This window comes from Neltuma alba, unplaced genomic scaffold (genome assembly GCF_004799145.2).
Source record: "Neltuma alba isolate B1F8T4 unplaced genomic scaffold, ASM479914v2 tig00011548_pilon, whole genome shotgun sequence".
Taxonomy (NCBI): domain Eukaryota; kingdom Viridiplantae; phylum Streptophyta; class Magnoliopsida; order Fabales; family Fabaceae; genus Neltuma; species Neltuma alba.
Window position 1 is genome coordinate 56,340 of NW_021636209.1, and position 11,116 is coordinate 67,455.

The following is an 11,116-nucleotide window of genomic DNA, read 5'->3' on the forward strand; positions in this document are numbered from 1 at the left end:
TATGAAAGGAAATAAGATGCAAAGGATGACAAGTAACATTCACAAATGTCTTATTTCCAGTGTTTATCATTTTCTCTTAGCACTTTCAATTTCACACACACACACACACACACTCTTTCATACAATTTAAAATTATTCCAAACTGATATCATTTTTTCGAAATATGCCCTAGTTTTTTTTTATGTGGAAAACAAAGATTAAAAAGAATATATTCCTCTGGTCCTAAATATAATACTTATTTTATAGTGTAATTTACATTATAAAATAGGTTTTATATTCAGAATAGGAGGAATAGTATGCTAAATTAACCAAGACTTCCCCATGCTTTATGCCATGTATAAATAACCTTCTCAGCCTTTGAAATTTTATACTAAAACTCTATAAACTTTCTATTTGTACAGATAACTTTTGTTCGTTATTTATGTACAAATGACTTTAAGTTTAAAGAGTTTGTCTGCATATAACTTAAAGCTTGAGACTGTGTGTATAAGAAAACTATCATGTTATAAAAATTTCTCATCACAATTTGGTTTGAATTGGGATTAGTTCATGATATTAAAGATTAGGTGCTCGTTAGGGTTTGGATTTATTTATTTAAATGCCTATAAGTATGTTTTATGTAAATCGAGACAAAACTTCTCTCACATACTCACCCCTATTTTATAAATCACAATTAAAAAGCCATTTATAGATCATTTCAAATGAACCTTGGATGATTTGCCACTACAAGGATCATTGCGAGTGTATGAAATTAGATCTTATATGATTAAGTAAAGAGTCACAAAAAAGTTTGATGTGCATACATTTTTTTTATAATTAATTGTCCGTTTTTTTTTTGCCCACTAAGTTTCTTAATATATATATTGACTCACACTTATTTTTGTGCTATTTTTTTGGAATGATGATCTTATTTAAATTTTGATTAAGAGAGTGTTTGGGTAAAAACTAAATCATAATTTTAAAAGTAATTTTACAGTTTATAAAATAAGTATGAAAATAATTTTATCTCAACTTACGTTGAAAAGTGTATTTTGGATAATCAAACCACCTGAAAGTCGTGGACCCCTCTGTCACGTGATTGCTGGAAAGGCTTCCAGAAATTGGAGAATGGGCCAGAAATAATGGGTCCATTATTGACAGTGGCCCATGGCTTTTAAATATTCTTGGGAACCACTCTCAGGTTACACTCCTCGTTATGGAATCACTAATCATTAACATCATCAACATAGGAAACTATAAATTTATAATAAATTATGAAGTTGTTAATAACATAATTAATCATGGTAACAAAATTAAAATAAAATAGTAATACGTACCATGTAATTTCTTGGATTTCGCATTATACATGGGCCAAAATGGGCCCACATTTAGTTTTTCTTAGGCATCATTGTCTGCCTTCCGCCTTTGCAGATTACAGGCTTCACGTAAACGACATCCATTTTCAATTAAAAAGGGCGGGAAAAAGAGGAAAAAGAAATGAAAAGTACTCATTGGTGGGTCCTCAGCCATTCAAGAAAGTGGAGAAATTTAGCATCCAACAAACCCTCAAATACAATCAAAGCATCGACTAAGTCCACAACCTCTTTGTTTGGAACCAAGGGCCAATATGCTTCATCTCTTTGAAAGAATGTCACAAATCAAATACCGTAGTGTGTGCGTGTGTGTCTGAAAAAAGCATTATATTCAAATGGCCGATCAAGTCATTTGTCAGTCTATCTGTTTTCTATGCTCAGCCAAAAAAAAAAAAAATCTTCCCTTTAGAACTCCTATCTACTGTATCAACCATTTCCCCTCCAAAAATAAGGGGAAAAGGATATGCCAGAGACAAGAAAAATTGAAATAGAATACATCAACAGTCTTCCTTCAACGGCAGGAAGAAAAATGAATTTTACAAACAAAAAAAAAGAAATAAAAGAGGGAGAAGGATCAATGGACGGAAAATAATGATCATGGTAGCAGACCTGGGCTCCTATCTCGTAAGTAAATGGTACAGATACTACTCATCAGATACCAAAGTTGGGCTCTTTGAGCAGCTCTCCTTCTGATGGAGTTCCAACATTTTCTGTTCTGGATTACAAAGCCCTACAGGGAAACAGACAAACCATACCTAGATAATAAGAATTTTCTTTTCCTTTGGTTTTCACTACAGGTCTCAACACGAAATCACTAAATACGGCGGATAAAACGATCTCAAACATAGAATTAATCTACATTTAAAATCACATATTTCAAGTCTCGAAGTCATGCCAGATCATTATAAGAATACACAGACCCATTTTCCCTAGCAGCTACGAATTGTGTTACGCATAATATAAAATTTTACCAAGCCTAATTTTGTCATATTTTTGTGTCCGTATCTGTTTCTTGTGACGTGTCAAGAAATTTTAAGCATGAACACTTCAAATTTTGTTATATTACGGTGTCCATGTCTGTTTCTTGACTCATGTCTTTGTCTGATCCTACCAACCATGCTTTCTAGCTCACAGGAAACTCTCAAGAAAGATTTGTTTTTCAAGGTAAAGAAATCAGAAACAATAGCCAAGAAAACAAACTCTACAATACAAACTCCTTCGACCAGATTATATAACATTTTTGTGGGAGGCGAAAAACCAACCTGAACACTTTGGAATATCCAACACAGCAATGAATGTGGGCGTACAGTCTGACGCACACAGCTCCTTATTATTTTCATGCTTCACGTTCATTGCGAGCATCCAAGCTCCAATAGTAACATCCTCATTGCTGAACATCCGGAAACTGTGATTTAGATTAGAAAAAGGGAGACTGATTAACCTCAAGATAATATCAATAAGGGGGAAGGTACTGCTTAATGTCTGCAACAACCTCAGCCCTTAGTATTAAGAGGAAGAAAATAAAAGATTGAGAGACCTCAGAAAACTGTTCTTTAGAATATTAAATTGAATATCATGAAAAAAAAAAGGCAATAAATTTTCTACCAATTATGGAATGACGACATTGATCTGAGGAGAAAAATACTGAAGCAATTGTATAACTTAACCCTCTTCACAAACTCAAACTATAATTAATTAAGGACCAAGAACCGTCATCTCTTCCAATCAATACGTTATGGATATTAACTTGACAATAGTTGATGGCAGATATAGAAATGATTGAGGACATACCAATCAGAGATTGTAAACATGGTGATTCAGAACAAAAATTACAAAAGTTCGCATGCCTAAGAATCATGAGAGCATCAACTGTCACTTCCTACAGTAAATTAGCTAAACAAGTATACTATAATTGACAACTCATATTTTATGAATTATAATAATATTCAAGTAGGTAAAATGGCTAAAAAACTAAGTTGTGGAGACGGTTAAACTTACCTGTCATTCTTTAGGGCAACCAAACTAGCAACAACATCAGCAGAAAGTGCATATATAGGTCCATAGGAATGAAGAAAGTACTCAGTTCCAAGCAAATAAGATAGAGGCTCATACCTGCAAGATTTTGTCAATAAAATAACTCTTTTAGCCAAGTGCTGTTTATGATTGAAACCTTTAATGTCAGTGTAGCGAACGGGCTATACAGCACAGTTGGTAAACTACGATGCTTTAAAAGTTTCTATAGTTCTTCATAAAAGGTTATGACCAGGATAACAGTGCAGCTGATATATGATGCATGTAGAAGTAAGTTTATGACCAGAAGTTTTAAATCTCTTCAGTACTAATTATGAGTATTTGTAATCCATGCTTCTTTCCAGGTAATGAGGATCCTCAAGCTACAATGGAAGTTCAATACACTTATCCCATGTCATGACAGGCGCAATTACATGCAAAAAAGGGTGAATTAGAAACATCTTTAGAACATAAAGGCATATTAAAGACAACCCAAACAGAACTAACCATTTGAGCTTTGGGTCATTGATAACAGGACCCTTTTTCATGCATCCGATGTAAGTCTGAGGGTGGTTTCGCTCTTTTGCAATTAGTAACGAAAGGCGATCTGTCAATAAATTGAAAATGAACAAAACATGTTGATTAGGGAAACGGGCCACACCTCAAAGAAAGTTCTTAGATGCATCGAAGATGAGCCTTATAAAATCTAATCACCTGGCCTTAAATATATATCATCATCAGCTTTGACATAGAAATCAGCTTCAAAAAGTGCATAGGCAGCTTTGAAGAAAGCTAAGCTGTAAAAAAATAGAATACGCAACTTAGCAACATCCTACAGGCATAAAAGACATTCATCCAAATATTATTAATACTAACGTTTTGTATGGAAGCTTGCTGTACTCCTCTTCAAAATCCAATTGAATAAAGTCATCATGTTCTGCAACTTCCCTCTGTAGTTCTGACATCTTCGATTTGTCATTTGTTCTCCCAATGATAAACCTGAAAGCTAAGCCAGTAGCTTCCTCCAAACTGCAAGCAATAGGCTGTTAGTAAATCTGTGTCAACTAAGTGATTCAACTTCCTATTTCAAAGGAAAAAAAAAGTGAACAGTGCCCTTTGTAAGTTGAAATGTTCAGATAAGCAAGCTACACTGAGGACAAAAACACTAATTGACAGATTTTCAAGCCCAGATTCCATCAGAACATCTAAACCAACAACTAGCCTATAAAAGCAAAAACAGCACATGCAGCTGCGGGGGTGAAATTTCCTTGAATTACACTATTATCATATCAAATTCAATCCCTCCTCCCCCAAATGAAAAAGAAAGGGGACAAGTTGTCAGCCGATGCGTATTAGTGGTTCAGTAATAAGATTCACTAACGGATTTAGAATAAACTTGGACATTTACTTTTGTCAGCCGATGCGACTTGAGGCTTTCTGCAAATTTACACCATTTTTGAATCCAGATTCTCTCATTATGTCCAATTCTCCAACAGAAAACAAATGCACTTCATATGCCATAGACGCACTGCGTGATACTACATCTAGATGCTGAATAGAGTCTATATTAGCTCATATAATACAGAATAGAACATTGAACGAGCGAAATTTTCATTTAATATGCAGCCAACAGCATTTTCCAAAGCCTTAAAAAATATAATTGAAAAAAAAAAAGTTGTTTCAGTCAGATTCTCAAATCATTCATTTTTCTTTAAAAGCCCAAGGTTAAGTGGAGTTTATTATGGTGAGATCCGAATGTAACAGGAAAAATGAACTTCCAACGCAATGAAAGATCTATAGCATACCGTTCGAGCCCTTGCCGATCCGGAGGCATCCAAGTCTTCCTCAATGCTTGACGCCTACCCGCAGATCCAAACCCAGTCTGAATACCCACAAATCCCATAACTTTATGCCTACTTCCGGGCCCGCCATTCCCATTGCCATCACCACCGGCGCCGTCACCACCTCCACCACTGTGTTCCCAAGTTACTCGAATCGATCTGGGGTGACTATTCAAGCATTTATACCCCTGAATCGGCCTTAAAAAGGCGGTAATTCCAAAAACAAAACCTGAGACGGCAATCAAAAGGGAGGAGATGAGAAGGAGCGCGGATCTACGAGACGACAATGGAGGTGTACGGCCGTGGAAGGACTTGGGGGAGGAAGACATGACTCATAGAAACCCCAGAACAAGAAGACCAGGCCCTATGAAGGGGAAATGAGGATGAGTGAGCGGTGAGAGTTTGGGATTTGATTCATGGGACATGTGAAGTGACGCTGCTGTACTGAACGAGAGAGATGAAGAAAGAATCTCCATTAAGGAATTAATGAACTAGAAAGTTCCAATATCCGTTATTGACAGTTAGCCACAATGGGCCTCGGGTCTTCTTTCATCCTGGGCCAACTGATCAGCTAACTGAGAACTTCTATTTTTCTTAGGCCTGATTGGGCTTCACCAAATATCTTATCTTATCTAGTCTAGAATCTCACAGAAATAAATTCACGACCATTAACAGGATTGGGTCTAGTAGAAAGAACTAGTTTCTCATAACATGATAAACTAAGATTTGAATTTCCATTGGGAAAGGTGCTTACATTTAGTACCTGATAGTGTCTTGAATAGGATTATTTCTAATAAGAAGATACCTATGTTTTACTCAAAAAAAAAAAAATCATGACCAACAGAGATTGGGAAAAAAGCTAGTCCCTTATAATGTAATGAATCAAATTTTGCTGGGAGAGGTATCCATCTTTTGTGCCCGACAGTGCCTTGAACAAAATTGTCTTTAACAGAAAAATACTTGTGCCTACAAAAAAAAAATGCAACCAACAAATTATATGAAAATGACGTGCCGCCCTTGCGTTGATGACTTATTTACGTTTTGATGCATAAAATAAGGTCTAGAACTTTTAAATGGTAAGATAGTTGGCTTTACTTGATGAATCATATGATAAGAAGCTGCTGGCAATAATATGCGTGATCTATTTTCATCTCGCAAGAATTTGTGGTAAAATATTTGACTTTATCTTGTGTAACAATAATGTGTGTGATGCATTTTTATCTCACAAGAATTTATGAACACTTTGTATTATATACCCCATTTAATCTCGACCATGAGATGAAAGCCCAGCCTGATTTGACAGGTTACTCCAGCAAACCAGTTTTTTTATCAATTCAGCTAAAGGTTTTAGCCTGGTCAATATATATTCTTCCATTATTGATCTTCAAATGACATCACTTTGAGTGAAAAAAAAAAAAGAAGTCTATTTGTGTGTGTTTTATCAACTCTTTTTTATTGAACTATGTTGGTTTACATATGAATATTCCATTTACTTATGAATTAACATCTTTTCTATCTAAATATTGCTCTTTTCGTAATTATATATGAAGATTTAACTCCACCACTGACTTTTGGACCGTTGTCGTAATTAGTTTGTTAAGCGATTTGATTTTCAATGACTCTTCCCAATCTTCTTCTGTTTAAATCATATCTCTGTGCTCAAACTTTTGTCGAGCACTAAATAAATATTTCTGTTGGCAAAATTGGAATATTGATTCATGAGAGGCTAATTCCTTTCGTATTCTATATAATTGTCCTCCCACATATATAACACTTTTTTTTTTTGGGGCTACTGTTGAGGATCGGCTGAGAGGCAGCTTAACAAATGAAACAGAAAAGAACAAACATATGCGAACAAGTTCAACCAGATTGTCACTGAAGCTCGCCGCTATCCATCCTTATCCATGGAAATGTAGTGCAGATCGTTTTATCCAACAAATTTATACCAAATGGTAAGGTTATCTGCTTGAACGTAACTCATTTAACACACCTTACTTTGCCATCCAACTTGATCTCACCAACTCAACTAATAGAAATAACAAAAAGCTAAGGATCATATTATCATTCCTAAATAAATTGTCATTTTTCTAACATAATTTTTCTCATCAAAAAATTTTGGATCATCATCTTTTTTTTAAAAAAATATATATTAGGGCCCTTGGAATCAATCAAGATAGTAGTATCGTACAGTTGGCAAATTTCTTTTCTTTCTTTCTTTTTTTTTGGGAAAAAAACAAATATTAGTTTTTTTGCCTACAACCCTTCCTTTTACCCCATTTATACCGCATAGGAGATAGAACCCATATCCTGCCCTATGCAAGGGATGTGGGATACCTTTTTCCTTTTTTGCCAGCAACGTAATTACAAGCTGTTGGCACAAATATTAGATTATAACTTACTAATTAAAATTAAAATAACTTACTGTACATAGAACCATTTTTTTTTTAAAAAAAAAAGAACCTTTTCTTTCGGCTGAAGCCAATTTTAGCTATTGTAACCAGTCCCTTGGTTGGACAGTTGCTCAGGGCAATTATACATTGATCCATTAAGCACAACAGAATAACTGAATAATGTTGCTTACCTATGAAATATGGATGGAGTCTTGATACTTTGATTTTGATCTTCCACACAGGAGCTCAGTGTGTGTGTGTGTGTGAGCGAGTGTGAGAGAGAGAGAGGGAGAGAGATGACTATTTTCAAGTCTAGATGAGTGCGACGGTAGACTTGTAGTTGTAGAATAGTCTTGAATTGTTATAATAAATAGCATTTTATCTACACGCATATCTCATTGCATATCTAGCAAATAGAACATTCAATCTATCTTAATATAAATATGGGAGGGGGGGGGGGGACTGAACTCTCCATTTTCCTTTGAGAATGACCGAGCCAAAACTGAGCAAATTCAAACTTTAAAAACGCTCTCCTTAACAGTGAACTTCCTTATGCAAAGGCAAATTAAACAATCTTTCCATGAGTGTTAAGCCTTAGCAATCTCCGCACCCTTGCTCACCACAATTAACTGTCATCTCCAAAATACAAAATAAAACACGTATCTTACCTCTTAAACAGGATAATCAGAGTATGGAGAAGACCCCTTAATGAATTTTGCCCTTCCTGCTCCTAGCAGCTTGGATCTGATCTGCAAGCGAAACTTCTTTCCGCATTTTTTCCTTCTTGATAAGCTCCAGATCCAATTTCTTAGAGTTTGGAAAAATGGAATTCAAATCTTTTCCTTCCCCATCCCCTTGATCACTAGTGTTCTCCCTTATGCGAAACTAAAGACAGGACACACACAGCATCATTAGAATCTGTAGGTAATGAGGCACATTGCAAACATAGAACAACGGGGTCAAGGGGTATGTTAAAATGAATGTATGCATGGTAGCTCTATTTGATAGGCGCTTGTGAGCCTTATATACCAGACCCGGAAAATGACAACTGTGACAAATATCTATAGGCTAATACTTGGGTAAAATTCTTTAGATGTGGTTGTTAAGGTTAAAGGAACTTTTTTCCGACCAACCATCACATTAGTTCATTCAAAAGAACTTGCTGCGCCATAATTTTACTGGAAAATCTCAACTAGTACATCCTCCCATGGATATTCACGAGACATATACCCACTTACACAGATCTTTTCCTCTCTTGTTCATAGCCAAACCATCATAGAATAACAGTTCTGTATTTCGTAAATGTTAATTGAGGACTTAAGAGTTCCTAAATGACGTAGGAATCAAGTTACTGAACTTCTCCTTTCTTAACCTACACAAACATACAGAACTTTTATCCTTCAAAAATCCCCTTTCATTTTTGTACCGGGAAGAAGTCTAATATTCAACAGATAAACAACACAATCCAGGACTACGTTCATTTTTCCATATATATATGAGCATGTTATTCCTATTTTCAATTGGCTTTACAAAGTTGCGCGCGCGCGCGTGTGCACATGGCCCATGAATGAGGAAATTTGAATCCTTACCTTTAGTTTTGAGGCAAATTTAAAATCCAGAGGAACCTCTAAGTCACCTTTGACTTCCTTTGCTCTTCCATGTGGTTGAGTCTTAATATCCCAGGGGGCCTTGGCCCTCTCTTCGTGCTCCCTTTTCTTTTGCATAAGCATCACCTTTCTTATTGCTTTTATCTGTGCTGCTCTATCAGCTCTTATCCTTGCCATTTCCTTCGCCTTCGCCTTTTCAGCAGATTGCTGAAGCTGATGGTGCACAGCCATTTCTTGTTCTATCTTTTCATAGCTATCCCAGTCTAATTCTCGCTCACCTTTCCCTCCACTTCTAGCTGCTTTGGCTATGCTTATAGCCCATAACTCCATGAATTTCTTTGCTCTGGCAACAGCGATCTGCTTTCCTTTTCCTTTTGCTTAGCCCATAATAGCTGATGGCGCTCCAATTGTTGTTTTATCTTATCATAGCTATTCCAATCTAGCTCTTCTTGGTCAATTCCTCCTTCCCGAGCCCCATTTGCTATGCTTTCTGCCCATGAAAGGTAAAACTGCTCCTTCAATCTCTTTGATTTCAAACGCTTTTGCCAAACACGTCTCAGTGAAGAACTTATTTTTGCCTTGCTTTGATCACTGCAGAGAAATTGATAGAGATTGAGAAAAATGCCGGAAAGGTCAACCCAAGATCCATTTCAAATACTAAACCAGTAAGTGCAGAATTCCATTAGCTAACTTGAGACTTAAGACATCATGCCAGTAGCTATCAGGTGCACTGAGAACATTTAAAAGATCAGTATGAAGCAGAAACATTATATTAGAATAAATTTTCCTTTATTAAAATTTAATGTTGAGTATTTAATGGGCTCCAAAAATCTAACAACTAATAAGGTTTGCAAACACAAATTAGATTTGAACTAAGAAGATATTATCCAGTCGTATCAAGGATAGAAATTAAAAGCTATATTTACTATCCTCGCTATGTATTCTTAAAAGGGTAAGTACACATTGTTTGAAAAATGAGCTCACACGTTACTCCAAATCAGGCAAGTGGCAATAACCAAAAAGCCCAGAGTCATTTTGCAAAATACTGAATAGACTGTTAATCTGAGAACTATAATTAGTTGCATTGGCTTTTCTAAGCCACTTAATGAACAAAGAGTGAAGTGCCATGTTACAAGCTTATTGGCTATGTTATTTCAGCACATTTCAAACAACTACTTGTTTTTATCTTTTATTTTCCTATTGAAAAGCGCAAACCTTTCTACAGAATGGGATTATTTTCTTCTTTAAGCAGGCAAGCAGACAGATGATTTGATGCATGGCAGAGCAGGCATGTTTACCTATGAGTGCGAGGATGTTCAGACATCTTGTTTCTAACCTGAAAATTTGTCAAGATAGGGAAAAAGTGAATATCATTTACTAGGTGAATCAAAAGCAAGGAATTAGATGGTGACATAAAAATATCTGCATTTTCTTTTATTTTCTTCTGTTTTGTTTGGGGTGAAAGTTGTTACTTTAGGTCCTGTGACACTTCAAAATGACAATCATTAGTGTTTAAGAATAAAAAAAAATTAAGAGAATTGTCATGCACTCATAAGGCTTGTCATGTTATCGACAACTATAAGTGAGGGCATATTCCAAAAACTGCAAAAATTTCTTACATGACATCACCTTAGGGTCTCTCAATGCCTCCAGTGTTCTTTGCTTGATTCGCTCCCTGGTCTCTGCATTATTTGTAATACCAGTGTTTCAAAATTAACCAACCAAAATATGCACCAATGTTCATTCATTTGTAATTTCTAACTACCTGCAGTGTGTTTCCTTCCTTTGTTCCAAGGCACTTTGCCCTTGTTGGCCAGTCCTATTTTGGTCCGTCGAATTCTCTCCCTAAGCATTTTGCTATCCAGAGTTTCTACAGAGTTGCTGCAACCAAAAACTCCGTTCCCATTGTTCAATAT

The 11,116-nt window shown here is 35.8% G+C and overlaps 2 protein-coding genes across 2 annotated transcripts; both read right to left on the reverse strand.

The window, feature by feature from the left end:
* Positions 1-1,889: 1,889 nt before the first annotated feature.
* On the reverse strand, positions 1,890-5,633 carry LOC114714895 (probable beta-1,3-galactosyltransferase 14). Its single transcript, XM_028899680.1, has 7 exons — positions 5,168-5,633; positions 4,239-4,391; positions 4,077-4,159; positions 3,870-3,969; positions 3,351-3,464; positions 2,615-2,757; positions 1,890-2,082 (listed from the first exon to the last, which is right to left on the reverse strand). Exons 1-7 carry the CDS (start codon positions 5,530-5,532, stop codon positions 1,997-1,999), a joined length of 1,044 nt encoding a protein of 347 aa, XP_028755513.1. The 5' UTR covers positions 5,533-5,633; the 3' UTR covers positions 1,890-1,996.
* Positions 5,634-9,511: 3,878 nt separating this feature from the next.
* Positions 9,512-11,109, reverse strand: LOC114714894 (uncharacterized). The gene is made up of 4 exons (XM_028899679.1): positions 10,966-11,109; positions 10,830-10,882; positions 10,499-10,536; positions 9,512-9,791 (listed from the first exon to the last, which is right to left on the reverse strand). Exons 1-4 carry the CDS (start codon positions 11,051-11,053, stop codon positions 9,512-9,514), a joined length of 459 nt encoding a protein of 152 aa, XP_028755512.1. The 5' UTR covers positions 11,054-11,109.
* Between the last annotated feature and the right edge of the window lie 7 nt (positions 11,110-11,116).